This window comes from Mobula birostris, chromosome 3 (assembly GCF_030028105.1).
Source record: "Mobula birostris isolate sMobBir1 chromosome 3, sMobBir1.hap1, whole genome shotgun sequence".
NCBI classification, from domain to species: domain Eukaryota; kingdom Metazoa; phylum Chordata; class Chondrichthyes; order Myliobatiformes; family Myliobatidae; genus Mobula; species Mobula birostris.
Window position 1 is genome coordinate 28741677 of NC_092372.1, and position 15912 is coordinate 28757588.

The 15912-nt window shown below is 39.7% G+C and overlaps 1 protein-coding gene across 6 annotated transcripts in view; it reads right to left on the reverse strand.

Annotated features, from left to right (window-relative positions):
* Positions 1-30: 30 nt before the first annotated feature.
* LOC140194943 (cyclic AMP-responsive element-binding protein 3-like protein 3) overlaps positions 31-15912 on the reverse strand; it is a 55366-nt gene continuing 39484 nt past the window's right edge. For 5 of the 6 annotated variants that reach the window (XM_072252389.1, XM_072252390.1, XM_072252388.1 and 2 more), the window contains 5 exons: positions 11136-11242; positions 10651-10719; positions 9858-9942; positions 7660-7771; positions 31-3143 (listed from right to left, as the gene is read on the reverse strand). In XM_072252389.1, coding sequence (XP_072108490.1) covers positions 2764-3143; positions 7660-7771; positions 9858-9942; positions 10651-10719; positions 11136-11242 — 753 coding nt within the window. In that variant the 3' untranslated portion in view covers positions 31-2763. The remainder of the gene's footprint in view (positions 3144-7659; positions 7772-9857; positions 9943-10650; positions 10720-11135; positions 11243-15912) is intronic. The other variant, XM_072252387.1, reaches the window with a different exon arrangement.

The following is a 15912-nucleotide window of genomic DNA, read 5'->3' on the forward strand; positions in this document are numbered from 1 at the left end:
GTTTGAATGTAGTTAATTATATAAACTGCACAAAATTAGAAATATTTAATACCCCAAAAGATTTACTAAGAACATCATTTGAAAATATATATTTTAGTATATACATACATGCACAAATCTCACTAACTGGGGAAACAGTATTATACAGCTGTATTTCAAACTTGAGTATATTCAGTAGGCTCAACAAAGGCTTCCAGCAAGTATTAATACAATTATAGCAAAGTCTCTCAGTACAGATTAGCTACAAAAAATCCCAAAATACTAATTACAGCTTTGAACATAAAACAATTTTTAAAAGTTGATAAAAGTTGTTTCTAATTCAATCAATGGCATTCCACAAGGTCTACAAACATTTTGAAAAAAAATATTAATATTATGCAGCATTCAAGCAATTTAAAGGACTACACCACCCAGTATTGCAATGGGAAACACCGAGTGATGTGGCATGGTTATAGTTCAATATAAGCTCCTCTGAAGTGTTCTATATATTAAAGATTCTCAACCAACTGCTGAGAGAGAGCTACAACAGACCACTTTCTAATGCTTGAACGTCACTACGTATCTTATCAAAATTCAATTTGTAACAACTTACAACTTCTATCTAACAGTGGATGGTGATTCAAGGATGATCCCTACTATGCTTGGCTGATGGAGTGTTAGGAATTCAGTATTCCAATCCTAGTAAATTGCATTTGTATACAGTATCATGCATAGAAACAGAGTTTAGTAGTTATTCCTGGATCTACATACCAAATAGCTGCCATCAACTAACTAAATTGTTTGATTCGTGCCTGCACCAATTTACCTCTCCAAATAGAGATAAAACACTCATAAACCCCACCTATATTTGATTTTGTGGTGTAGACTGAAACAAACTCAGGCACCACCAGCTACAAAATCATAACTTGTCCAATGCTGAATCCATTTCTCAACAGGCTTGCCCAACACGTTGTGGAACCGCCCACGTGCTAACTCTGCAACATGCACAGATGGCGCCTTCATCATAATACGCCCCATGGCACTTCTCAGAAGAATGCAAACAGAAACTTGGCAGTAATTCAAAAGGAATTCAGCAGTTAAAAGTTAAGCAGTTCATTTATAGCTTTCATTCAAAGGTAGATGTGGGAAGGTGTGTTATTGCTGAGACACTTGATTCTCGGTCCTTGGGAAGGAATCTGAATGAACAGGGAACAGGATATAGAAATTTTTAAGTACTATACCAGACTGCCAGCCCTTTGTGCATCTCCTGCACCAGTAACTGTGGAATACCCAGCAGAATCTTCAGCTCTGAGAAACAGAAAATCTAAAGTGCGTCCAAAATAAGAAGCAGTTTTTTAAAAAAAAAGTGTGAAGTCTACCATTTCAAATAGACTGCTTAAAGAAGTCTTGAATGACTCCTCTTTCTGCTAATGCAATCACAGCATGCTCTTTACACGAGGCAGCACGGTAGAATAGCAGTTAGCTTAACACTTTACAGCGTTAGCAACCTGGTTCAATTCCCGTCGCTGGCTGTAAGGATTTTATGCCTTCCGGCTGCGCCTGCGTTTCCTCCGGGTGCTCCGGTTTCCTCCTACTTTCCAAAGGCGTACGGGTCAGTAGGTTAATTGGTTACACGGGCGTAATCAGGCAGCATAGACTCTTAAATAAAAAAATAATAAAAATAGAAAAAGGAAGTGGAAATCTACTCCCAAAAAGCTGTTGAGACCATGTCTTTTGAGAACCTCAAAATACAGACATAGGTTTAGGAAAGAGTAGTAAAACATGGCAAATCGACTTCCAATACAGAAAGAAGTGACGCAAAATCAATGGTATAACAGCATAGAGGTGAGGCATGTTTTTCTCCTGTTCTGATGCCCCAAGTAGGCAGCTGACCAGCATTTATTAAGCAGTATGCATTACCTAATGCAAATCTTGCATTGTTTTACAATGCAAATTTGAGATAATTAAAGGGCCGACAGAGAAAGAAATTTAGGTTTGATTTCCAATTATCTCAGCAACTTATTGGAATCACATGAACAAGGTGCCAAACAGTGACTGCCGCTCTTCACAGCACAGGCGAATAAAGAGATGAAGAACGCCTTGGCAATCTCAGGCATTGAGGCAAAGAAAGATCTGGAGTGCCAGAATTCTTGACTGCTCAGGCTCCAAGTTAAAATGCCGAAGCGTAACAAAACAAAATGAAACAAACAGTACATTATGTCTATACCTTTCACAGAAGTCTACATTTATAGCTGTAACAATATGCTACAAATACATCAGTGGGTCATATTTATCTAGGGTGGGACATGTAACAGAACTATTGGGAGTGCATCATTGGGAGTTCAGTAAAATAGTCAAGTCCCTTCAACCAATCCCTAATGTATTGGGATTGATAAGCTTTCTTTCCAGAGGAACACGAGAGGGAATTTTTCATGGAGTATTATTTGCAGAAGTTGCAAAAGTGCTCATCAAAAGACTAGCAAAACTTTTAAACCCACAGTGATACTGGGAGCTGAATTATTTGAACAATTTCGTAAATTCCTCCTTTATGCAAAAATTTGAATATACAACTTATAAGATTTTAGAAAAATAAAAAGATTGCTTTCTGCCAACCCACCTCTACTTGTAACACATCTTTTTAAAACCAAAGAGAATAAACCCGAAAAGAATAAACCTATACAGTAGCCAAGTATATGAGATACACATGCTCACTCAGATCCACAATTTAAAAAATAAGTGATGTACAATCCATGATCCAAAGGCAGGAAACTTCCTGCACATTGGTTACATTTCATCAGACCGTGGATGGGTCTTTATGATCACTGTTGCAGAATGTTCTGTCCAGTTGGGCTTCGATGAGATGCTATAGTCATCCTTTTCACTTTTGGGTGCTGTCCTTCCTAGACTTATATCACTCTGGACAGCAGCTTTGATTATTCTGTCTGCATCTGAAGAGGAGTTGCTATTCAAAGTTGAAGTGGTTTCGGCCTTTCCCAAGTCTGAAGACTCAGGCGTGCGATTCCCACTTGTTGACATTAACACTTGAGGAACCTCCTGATCCAACCCGGCATTCTCTATTATCTCTGGATCAGCACCTGGATTATGGGCCTTTGGCACCAAGCGGACATGGGATGAATCACTGTCAAGTAAAGTCCTGGAAAGTACTAAGAAAGAGAAAAGAAACTGGCATCAGTATCCATGAAACAGAATGTGAACCTTCCACAGAAAAGTTGATTACCAAAGAGCAGCATAAAATAATTTACTTATTTTAGACAGTAGGGCATCATCCAAGGCCAATTTATTAAATTTCACTTTGAAAGATGAGTTCCCATGCTTAGATCAGCATTCAGAAAAGCAAAATAGTTGAAGCCAATTTCCTGACAGAGGATAACACGAAAATGCAAATGAGTCCTTAGGTTCTCAGATGGGTTATATCAGAACAAGGATAATACTTTGGTAATTTGCAATTCAAAACAAGCAGTTGATTATCTTAATCCTAGTTTGCTAATTTATATTCCCCACTGTTTGTGGCATTTGAATCCTTTGCCACAGAAAGCAAATAGTCTACATCAATTGTGCTAATTTGCTTACGACTCTGAAAACTTCAACTATAGTGTCGCTGTTCCCCCCCCCCCTCAGTAAAACAAGTCCGCTTTAGCTTTAAATTGTCAACATCTCAATGAGAATAAGCCTTCCCTGGATCATGTGGTCAGAATTACAGTTATCCATTTCTTATTAAATATTTACAATTTGATTTCTTGTCAACACAATTCTGTTGTGTGCCTTATTTATTAAACCAGAGCTAAGCATGTCCTGATGCTTTAATAGGTAGCCCTCCACTAAAGGGTCCAGAGCAGATTCATGAGAATGATCCCAGGAATGAAAAGGTTAATATGTAAGGAGTGTTTGACGGCTCTGTGCCTGTACTCACTGGAGCTTAGAAGAATGAGGAGGGATCTCATTGAAACCTACTGAATATTGAAAGGCCTAGATGGAGTTGACATGCAGAGGATGTTTCCAATAGAGGGAGAGTCTAGGACTAGAGGACACAGCCTCAGAATACAAGGTTATCTATTTAGAGCAGAGATGAGGAGGACTTTCTTTAGCCAGAGGGTTGTGAAGCTATGGATTTCATTGCCACAGACAGCTATGGAGACCAAGTCATTTGGTATATTTAATATATTCTTGATCAGCAAGGGTGTCAAGGGTTAATGCAGGATAATGTGGTTGAGAGGGAAAGTAAATTAGCCATAATTGAATGGCAGAGTAGACTTGATGGGCTGAAAGGCCTAATTCTGCTCCCATGTATTATGATCAATTCTAAAATGGGTTTCCTGAGCAGCAAACCACACCACGTAAAATATCATCCACTTTGATCAAAAGCTACACTAAATGTATGGTATACTACACCAAGAAAGTGCACTGTTTTGTATACTGGTTTTTAATATTGCTATAATGCATTTGCTAGGCCTCATTTCAAACCAAGAGAGCTGTGGTAAAGGTATGATGAATGGAAGTGAAACTTAAAAACACATTTATCAGTAATAAAATATTAAACTAAATGAAAGCTTTGTAAACATATTTAAATTAAAATGAAGAATATGGTACATATACTGCAAATGTCTACAGTAGATAAGTTTCAGGACAAAGGAACGTCATCATTAGGCACCATGGTAGCACAGCAGTTAGCCCGACTCTGTTGGAGCCCGGAGCGTTTTGGAGTTCAGAGTTCAATTCTGGCACCATTCTGTAAGGAGTCTAAGTATATCCAGTACATCCTCCCCATGGAATGTATGGGTTTTCTCTGAGTTGTCCAGTTTCCACCCAAAGTTGTACTGGTAGGTTAAATGCTCATTGTAAATTGTTCCGTGATTAGCTTAGGGTTAAATCTGGGGATGTGGGGTTGCTGGGCAGCATTGCTCAAAAAGCTGGAAGGGCCTACTCCACGCTGTATAAAATAAATAGAACATTGTATGGCTATGGTTAAATGTGCGCATTTGTGAACTACAACAGATATACCAGGTGAATAGCTCAGTTTCAAAATTATCACTCTAACTTCTGCACTTGTACCCTGTTGCAATGCTGCATCAAACATATCCTCATTCTCTCGACTCCTGCCCAGTTCAAAATTTTCTAGAAATCTTCCATCCATTTCTGGTAGCAGTGTCTTCCACGTCTGTTGGAAAAAATCCTCAAATTCCTCAAATACCCTCTACCATAGCCCTTTCTCATCTGAGAATACATTTTATTTTGTGCATTAGGACCTCTTCCAAGACCAATTTATTAACTTGTACGTTCAAAGTTAAGTTCTCAGAAAATTATAGGGTCTGCTCACTCTGCTGGAGTTTATCAGATACAATATTGACCTGTCAAACTTGCCTCATAAGAGAAACCAGCCACATCAGGAATAAGTCTGATAATCATTCTCTAAACTCTTTCCTATACATAATTAATCATTCCTTATATAAGGAGATCAATATTTGCCAATAATAGTACCCAGGTGTGGTCACTATATAACCGATCGATTTTTCCCTTTGAATTTAATAGCCTAGCAATAAACAATAATGGTACACTAGAGGTAATCTGAACAGGAATGTATTTAAATAATTAAATGATCTACCATAATCATATAACAGGATAAGAATTTAAAGCAAACAAAAGAACATAAGAAATAGGAGCAGGAGTAGGCTATCTGGCTCATTGAGCCTGCTCCACCATTCAATAAGATCATGGCTGATCTGGCAGTAGACTCATCTCCACCTACCTGCCTTTTCCCCATGACCCTTAATTCCCCTACTATGCAAAGATCTATCCAACCTTGTCTTAAATATATTTACTGAGGTAGCCTCCACTGCTTCATTGGGCAGAGAATTCCATAGATTCACCACTCTCTGGGAAAAGCAGCTCCTCCTCATCTCCATCCTAAATATACTCCCCCAAATCTTGAGGCTATGACCCTTAAGTCCTAGTCTCAACTACTAGTGGAAGCAACTTTCCTGCCTCTATCATACATCCCTTTTATAATTTTATGGTTTTATAAGGTCTCCTCACATTCTTCTGAATTCTAGCATGTACAGTCCCAGGTGACTCAATCTCTCCTCATAGTCTAACCCCCTCATCTCTGGAATCAACTTGGTGAACCTCCTCTGCACCGCCTTCAAAGCAACTATATCCTTCCTCAAGTAAGGAGACCAGAACTGTAAGCAGTACTCCAGGTGTGAACTCACCAGTACCCTATACAGTTGAAGCATAACCTTCCTGCTCTTAAATTCACTCTCTCTAGCAATGAAGGCCAACAATCCATTTGCCTTCTTGATCAACCTGCTGTACTTGTAAACCAATCTGTTGTAATTCATGCACAAGCACTCCCAAGTCCCTCTGCACGGCAGCATGCTGCATTTTTTTTTACCATTTAAATAATAATCTTCTCTTCCATTTTTCCTTCCAAAGTAGATGACCTTGCACTTACCAACATTGTACTCCATCTTCCACCCTTGTCCACTCACTTAACCCATGTATATCTCTCTGCAGACTCTCTGTATCTTCTGCACAATTTGCTTTTCCACTCAACTTAGTATCATCAGCAAACTTAGATATGCTACACTCAGTCCCCTCTTCCAGACTGTTAATATATATTGTGAACAGGTGCGAGTCCAGCACCAACCCCTGTAGCACACCGCTCACCAACTATTGCCAACCAGAGTAACACCCATGTGTCCCAACTCCCTGCTTTCTATTAGTTAACCAATCCTCTATCCATGCTAATACATCACCCTCATTTCTAGGCATCCTTATCTTATGGATAAGTCTTTTATGTGGCACCTCATCAAACACCTTCTGGAAATCCAAGTAACTAGTGTCTATCTATTCCCCTCTATCCACTGCACTCATTATATCCTCAAAGAACTCCACAGAAAGTTTGTCAAACAGGACCTGCCTTTGCTGAATTCATGCTGCATCTGCCTGATGGATCCATTTCCTTCCAGATGCTTCGCTATTTCTTCTTTAAAGATAGCTTTAAGCAAGTTTCCCAACTACAGATGTTAAACTAACAGGCCTACAGTTACCTGCCTTTTGCCTGCATCTGCAAACAAATATGCATGCATACAGTATAAAGAAATACACAAATTTAGAGGAGGGTTAGGCCATTTGGCCCTTCAATTGTCTCTTCCAAACTATTTGTAACCACAACTCCAAATTTCATCTAGTATGCTGCTACAGCAATTATTTAGTCCCCTAGATCCCCTCCTCCTTCTTCCTTTCTCCTGTTGTCCACTCTCCTATCCTATCAGATTCTTCCTTCTCTAGCCCTTGACCTTTCCCACCCACCTGGCTTCATCCATCTCCTTCTGCTAGCCTCTTTTCCCACCCCCACCATCTTATTCTGGCATCTTCCCCCTTCCCTGTCCTGAAGAAGGGTCTTGACCTGAAAAGTCGACTGCTTCCTCTTTTCTATAAATGCTGCCTGACCTGTTGAGTTCCTCCAGCGTTTTGTGGGTGTTGCTCTGGATTTCTGCATTTTCAGACTTTCTCGTGTTAATGATTTAGTCTTTTTAAATGCTTGTATCTGCATACCAGTCTTTTTGAATTGTGGACCCAAACACATTCTCTGTGTCTCTGATTTTACCCACATTTTCTTAAAATGACATGCAACGTTCAATGTTTAGTGGTACTTCGTACTTATACTTGAAGAATGTTTCTCACCACTGTATGACTCTTCCTGGGATCTTAGCTTTGCACCAAATGGGTTTATACTTGGGAAAATGATGAGTGTAAAAGACAACAGGAACACCTAGAAGAAAAAAAAAGTACTTCAGTTGATTGTAATTTCTTATTCACCAATAACCAACGTAGACAAAATGAATCCAGACACAGTGATAGTCAACCTCAGTCAACCTAAAGTCATGGTTAAGTGGTGGAGGGAGAACAAGATGAAAATATACTCAATTTGTTATAAATTCACACTTGGGATCCAGAAGTAGCTGGTGAAGACAATGCCCTGGAGTCATAGAATACCATAGCACAGAAACAGCCCTTCAGGCCGTCTAGTCCATACTGAACTATTACTCTGCCTAGTCTCATCAACCTGCACCTGGACCATAACCCCGCCCTCCATCCATATACCTGTCCAAATTTCTCTTAAAATGTTGAAATCGAACCCACATCCACCACTTCCTCATTCACCATCCTCTGAGGCGAAGAAGTTCCTCCTCATGTTCCCCTTAATATTTCACCTTTCACCCTTAACCCATGATCTCTAGTTCTAGTCTCATGCAACCTCAGTGGAAAAAGCCTGCTTGAATCTACCCTAACTATACCCATCATGAGTTTGTAGACCCCCATCAAATCTCCTCTGATTCTCTTACGTTCTAGGAAACGAAATCCTAATCTACTGAACCTTTCCCTATAACTCAGGTGCTGAAGAATTATGCCCAATCACTCTAAAGAAGTTGGTTGTGAGCTATCTTACTGGATCACTGTGGTCCTTCTGATGAGGATGCTCTCACAGTACTAGGAGGTAGGGAGTTCCACAATTCAGCACAATTGATAATGAAGGACTGACGACACATTTCTAAGTCAGAATGTTGCTCATCTTGAGAGTGATAGTATTTCATGTACCTGACACCCTGTCCTTCTAGTAGTAGAGGTCAGATGTTGGGAAGGTGCTGTTGAAAGTAACTTGGGCAAGTAAGTGCCCAAATGATCACTGACTAGTACATAATCCAGACACTGTGCCCTGGTGGTGGAGGCAATGGAACAGAAACAACTCCCACCCACCAAAAATAATTCGAAGCCTATTGAATGTTTTTCCAAAACTGAAAAGAGTAGAGGAATATATGATCTCATTTGGAGACACTACAGTCATTTTATGGACTGTAATGTAAACTATTATTCTGCCCCCCCAAAGCACTACACCATGCTTAAGACAACTTTCACAATTTCAGTTCTCAACTGCTTCATCCTAATGTTATACTTCAAATGAGAAGTATCCAGAAATTAACCCATTTCAAGGGCAGCAACTAGACCAAGCGTGGTCTTGTCTTCAATGAACACTTATATATCACTGAAATATGATTGGGGAGATAATTTTAATGCCTACCCATTGTAGCATAATGTTAAATTAATAGTTTACATCACAGTCCATAAAATGCCTATAATCCTCCAAATGAGATCATCTAACATCATAAATAGGGAATAAAGTCTGAGACTTTCATGAGTCATTTTGTCAGAGAAGGCGGTGGATCAATTTCTAAATCTGAGGTAAACAATGGCAATTCAATATTGGATGTCAGTTACACTGGGTCAGGTTTTGTTTATAAATATATTGAAAAGAACACTGTTCTTAATCATTAGCATAAAAACACAGACAATACTTCATCAGAACAGGCCACCTGTCTATGCCAACTGTGATGCCAATCTAATGAATCCCATCCATCTGCACATGGTCCACCTTCCTCTATTCCCTGCCTGACCATGTGCTTGTCTAAATGCCTCTTAAACATTACTATAGTACCTGCCTTCTGTACTTCCTCTGGCTCTGCTGCCCAAGCACCTACTTGGGAACTACTTAAAGAGTGAGGAATTCTATGTTAGTGCAGTTTAGTGGTCCTCTCTTTACTGTCATAATAAGTACGTAGTCTTTAATTGCAAGAAACTGCAGATGCAAATATAAAACAAGCTTCCATGCTTTGTGAACTACAAAAACTGAAATTCCAGAATTATTAATTGTGCAATGGCGTTAGATAAATCTTGATGCAATATCGTACCAGCTAAAAAAGAACTTTTAGCTGAGAGTATGGTTACAAACTGAATCAGTGAAGGGTCATCGACTGCTCGTAGCCCAATGTGCTCATTGCAGGCTAACTATTCATTCTTACCATTATGCAAGTACTGATGTTAGCACTCTTGGTGCTTGTGTGTTTGACCAATGCTTGTAGCTTCCTCAGTTGTTCAATTAGAGACCTATGATAAAAGATACTGAAAATTAATTTTCACATCTATTTCTGGCATAAATACAACAAGAAAGTGAAGGCAGAGATAAAAATAATCAGAATTTAAAGTCTATTAACCCAAGTTTATGCTGTAGTTTTCCTCCATTTCACCATTAAGAATATGGATTCTCAGCTTCTTTTCCAAATGGTTTTAGTATTTCTATGGAATTAGTCAACAGTCTATAATGGATTTATAAGCTTGAACTATAAGCTATGCAATAAAAATATTATTTGATCAAACATCAGTTGATTAGCTCTTTGTACCCCAACATGGGTTATATCAACACTGAAATTAGCAACTTTATTTTCCTAAAATTGCTAATGGCCACAAGAGACTGCCATCTTGCACAGAGAGAAACAAAGTAAAGGTAGGCACAGTAGTAAAGGTGTTCCATGGAAGTAGTTTCTGATAGCTTACAAATGACCTCACTTGTCATTAGAAATCCTTTAAGCCTTATCCAACTCTCCTATTACATGAAATAATCAATTTCAATTACTGACACATCCCATTTGTTTTATGTGTGAACTTTCATCAGGCAATGAACCTAGTGATCTGAATTATTTATATTTTCCTGGGCACCTTTTGTCAGGATTGAGAATTTCTATGATGGATAAAGCGCAAGTAGACAGTATTCATAAGTACATTATTATTTAAATTTATCAGTATGGTTGTACATACATATTCTGGTTCTCGAGATGCTGCACCTTCCTCTGCAACTCTTGGTTTTGGACAGTGCATGCTACAACCCTACAACACAAAGAAACAACAGTTATGTTACAGTATTTGCCACTGATAAGAGTCACAATGTCCATTTGTAATTAGAAACCAAGATATTGGTTCTGGAAACAGGAATAAGTCGAGGTAACAGAGCAATATAAACATAAAATTATTTTCTTCTGTAACACAATATAATGAAACAAAAAAATGAGATTCAGAAGTTGTACAGTACTGAGTAGAACACACGCATGACTACAAGTTGCTAGATTTCATCAAACATTCATGATAACAGCCAACCACACATAAATTTGAAACACCAAAATTCTCTGAACAAATTTATAGACATTTAGTACCGGCAACGTGGAAATGTAAGATTGGTTTATAAGTTTTCATTAACAACAAGATAAGGTTTTAGCAAAAGCAAAATATTTGGGAAATAACCTTACCTACTCTCCAGTCCATCAATGTAATTCTTTTTCTTTCTGCGACTTTCTTGAGCGGACTGTTTATTTCGAATCTTCCTTCTGATTCTTTTCAATGCACGTTCTTCTGACTGCAACAAGAATGCAAGTTTGTGAAATCAAGGCTGTTAGGAAGTATTCTGGAGTTAGGTTATATAGCAAAATACTAACTTCATCACCCAATCTTTAGACCTGAACATGGATTGTAGATTACATTTAAAATGCAGCCCTGGCCAATAGGATCCTAGACCTGTGGACAGCAGGTAATTGTAAAACCAGACAATGCTGATTAACATTCATTTTGGGTGTCTGGAGTGTGGATGTGAAGAAGGTGGTATGAAAATTATTTGTAATTCAAAGGAAACATTGTAGATACATTGTAAATTAGAATTGTCCTTTGATCTTTAGGATATAAAATATATAATATTGGGTCAAACAGGCCTCTTCCTCCAGGGTGTCTCATTTTGTTGAATAAACCCCTTCTGTATCCACTTGCTTCAGCGTCTCTCAGTAACTTTGTTCATATTACAACATTTGGCAGTCAAATCACAGGCTCCATTTCAACCACAAATTAAGCTAATATAAGAACATGCTGGAACTATTTGTTCCTTGAAATAAGTTAAAGCAGCAGGTGAATTATCAAACTAAAGGGAGCTCATTGTAATTTTGAATTGATCTATTAGTATAATGTATCAGCATCAGGTAAGGATAAGCATCAGAGACCTGAGACACGAGCTGAGCACTCAACTTGGGTGCTAAGGAATCCAATGGATATAGAATTAAAAAGCTATTATTAATAATGACAACTCTAAGACTAACTTAATCTTGCAACCAAACCAAATGGTTTATTTATGTGTAGATGTAAAGTTACTAATGTCCTTCATAGATGGAAATATGACATTATTATCCTTTATCAGCGATTTCTCTAACTTCCAGTAGATTTCTCACTCCCCTCTTCTTCCATTCCCCATTCTGCTTCCCTCTTGAAGTCACCTGCCCATCACCCCACTCTGGTGCTCCTCCTCCTCCTTTCCTTTCTTTCATGGTCCACTCTCTTCTCCAATCAGATTCCTTCTTCAGCCCTTTACTCTTTCCCCCTATCCTCACCCAGTTTCTCACTTCATCCCCCCACCTAGCTTCACCCATCACCTTCTAGCATGTACTTCTTCCCTCCCAGCCCCAACTTCTTATTCTGGCTTCTTCCCTCTTTCTTTCCAGTCCTGATGAAGGCTCTCGGCTCAAAACATCCACTATTAGTTTCTGTCCATAGATGCTGCCTGACTTGCTGACTTCCTCCAGCATTTTGTATGTGTTACTATTGAACCTTTAGGACTCCGGTTCTTTAAACGCCTCTTCAGTTCAGGGCAATTAGAAATGGGCAATATAAGCTGTCATTTGGTAACAAAATTCCCGTGAAGTGTATCTAAATAAATAAACATGAAGTTCAGCCTAAGGGAATAGACATGAAACTTCTGTCTGGATCTAGGCCAATACCACACTCAAAATGGGTATTAGGAGTCGGAGCTGCAGTCTAGAATGCTCTCGCTTGCAAATGTACTACAGCATCAGGAAATTTCTTCAGCTTTGGAGCCAAGTAGGACAAGGCAAGTATAAAATATACCATTAAGCAGGATTAATGAATGCTTCCTTTGTTCATCCCTGCAATGCTGTCCTGTACCGCAAACTATCCCAAGCTTGGAAGTAGAAAATAGATTCATTTTGGTTTCGTACTTTCCACTTTTCAAATATTAAGTCATTTGTGATTAAGTAATGGAAATTTTTTCAACTCTAAGATCAATTTATGCAACTTACAGTTAAGCCTGTAGGAAGCATTCTAACACAGGAACAGAAATTGACTTTTAATCCCTTGGTAAATCCTATTCTTCAGTTAGGTTAGGACTGGTCTGTTTTTCTGAACTCCTTTTATTCACGGTTCTGTATCCTATGATGTCCTTACTGAGAAACATCTACTGATTAGGTTTTGAATTGAATTGCTATAATGTGACTGTTCAGTTTCCCTTCCCTGCTGTCGAACACTTTAGGACTATTCAGAATTAAAGTCCTTACATAAGAACATAAGAAATAGGAGCAGGAGTAGGCCATCTGGCCCGATGAGCCTGCTCCGCCATTCAATAAGATCATGGCTGATCTGGCCACCATCTCCACCTACCTGCCTTTTCCCCGTAACCCTTAATTCCCCTACTATGCAAAAATCTATCCAACCTGGTCTTAAATATATTTACTGAGGTAGCCTCCACTGCTTCATTGGGCAGAGAATTCCACAGATTCATCACTCTCTGGGAAAAGCAATTCCTCCTCATCTCCATCCTAAATCTACTCTGCTGAACCTTGAGACTATGTCCCCTAGTTCTAGTCTCACCATCCAGTAGAAACAGCTTTCCTGCCTCTATCTTAACCAACCCTTTCTGAATTCCAAAGTACAGTCTCAGATGACTCAATCTTTCCTCATAGTGTAACTCCCTCATCTCTGGAATCAACTTGGTGAATCTCCTGTGCACCGCCTCCAAAGCCAATATATGGTGTAAAGTGAGGGTAGAAACAAAAAGTACTATGGAGAAAAGTAAAAGTGGCAGGCCGACAAATCCAGGGCAAGCATTAAAAGGGGCCACTTTTCAGCATAATTGTATAAGGGCTAAGAGAGTTGTAAAAGAGCGCCTGAAGGCTTTGTGTGTCAATGCAAGGAGCATTCGTAATAAGGTGGATGAACTGAAAGTGCAGATTGTTATTAATGATTATGATATAGTTGGGATCACAGAGACATGGCTCCAGGGTGACCAGGGATGGGAGCTCAATGTTCAGGGATATTTGATATTCAGGAGGGATAGACATGAAGGAAGGGGAGGTGGGGTGGCGTTGCTGGTTAAAGAAGAGATTAACGCAATAGAAAGGAAGGACATAAGCCGGGAAGATGTGGAATCGATATGGGTAGAGCTGCGTAACACTAAGGGGCAGAAGACACTGGTGGGAGTTGTGTACAGGCCACCTAACAGTAGTAGTGAGGTCGGAGATGGTATTAAACAGGAAATTAGAAATGTGTGCAATAAAGGAACAGCAGTTATAATGGGTGATTTCAATCTACATGTAGATTGGGTGAACCAAATTGGTAAAGGTGCTGAGGAAGAGGATTTCTTGGAATGTATGCGGGATGGTTTTTTGAACCAACATGTCGAGGAACCGACTAGAGAGCAGGCTATTCTTGGTGAGACCGCACCTGGAGTATTGTGTGCAGTTTTGGTCCCCTAATCTGAGGAAAGACATCCTTGCCATAGAGGGAGTACAGAGAAGGTTCACCAGATTGATTCCTGGGATGGCAGGACTTTCATATGAAGAAAGAATGGATGAACTGGGCTTGTACTCGTTGGAATTTAGAAGATTGAGGGGGGATCTGATTGAAACGTATAAGATCCTAAAGGGATTGGACAGGCTAGATGCAGGAAGATTGTTCCCAATGTTGGGGAAGTCCAGAACGAGGGGTCACAGTTTGAGGATAGAGGGGAAGCCTTTTAGGACTGAGATTAGGAAAAACTTCTTCACACAGAGAGTGGTGAATCTGTGGAATTCTCTGCCACAGGAAACAGTTGAGGCCAGTTCATTGGCTATATTTAAGAGGGAGTTAGATATGGCCCTTGTGGCTACGGGGGTCAGGGGGTATGGAGGGAAGGCTGGGGCGGTGTTCTGAGTTGGATGATCAGCCATGATCATAATAAATGGCGGTGCAGGCTCGAAGGGCCGAATGGCCTACTCCTGCACCTATCTTCTATGTTTCTATGTTTCTATCCTTCCTCAAGTAAGGAGACCAGAGCTGCACGCAGTACTCCAGGTGTGGCCTCACCAGTACCCTGTACAGTTGCAGCATCACCTCCCTGCTCTTGAATTCAATCTCTCTAGCAAAGAAGGCCAACATTCCATTTGCCTTCCTGATAGCCTGCTGCACCCATAAACCAACCTTTTGTGATTCATGCACAAGCACTCCCAAATCCCTCTGCACAGCAGCATGCTGCAATTTTTTTACCATTTAAATAATAATCTGCTCTTTCATTTTTCCTTCCAAAGTGGATGACCTCGCATTTACCAACATTGTACTCTACCTACCACCCTTGCCCACTCACTTAACCCATCTATATCTCTCTGCAGACTCTCTTTATCTTCTGCACAATTTGCTTTTCCACTCAATTGAGTATCATCAGCAAATTTACACTCAGTCCCCTCTTCCAGATCGTTAATGCATATTGCAAACAGTTGAGGGCCCAGCACCTACCCCTGCAACACACTGCTCATCACTGATTGCCAACCAGAGTAACACCCATGTATCCCAATTCTCTGCTTTCTGTTAGTTAACCAATCCTCCATCCATGCTAATACATCACCCCAACTTACCTCATTATCAGTTTTAAAAAAATGAACAGCGCTATCAGTTGAAAAATGAGCGCAAGTTATCTACTGGAATAACGATGGGCTATAGATATGGTATTGATGCAGAACCAAATTATGAAACTTTAAACAGGGTGCAATGGCTGGTACACAAAGGAGGTTTAGACGTTATATCAATACTTCATTTCACTGCAATTATCATGGTTGCACTTCATAAAGTATTAATGGAAAAATGCTAGAAGTATGCATGATCTGCTGCTTAAAATCTGTCAAGATTCTGTGTGGGAGGCTGGCCGAGAAGGTTCAGTCACTCGGCATTCAGGATGAGGCAGTAAATTGGATTAGACATTGGCTTTGTGGGATAAGCCAG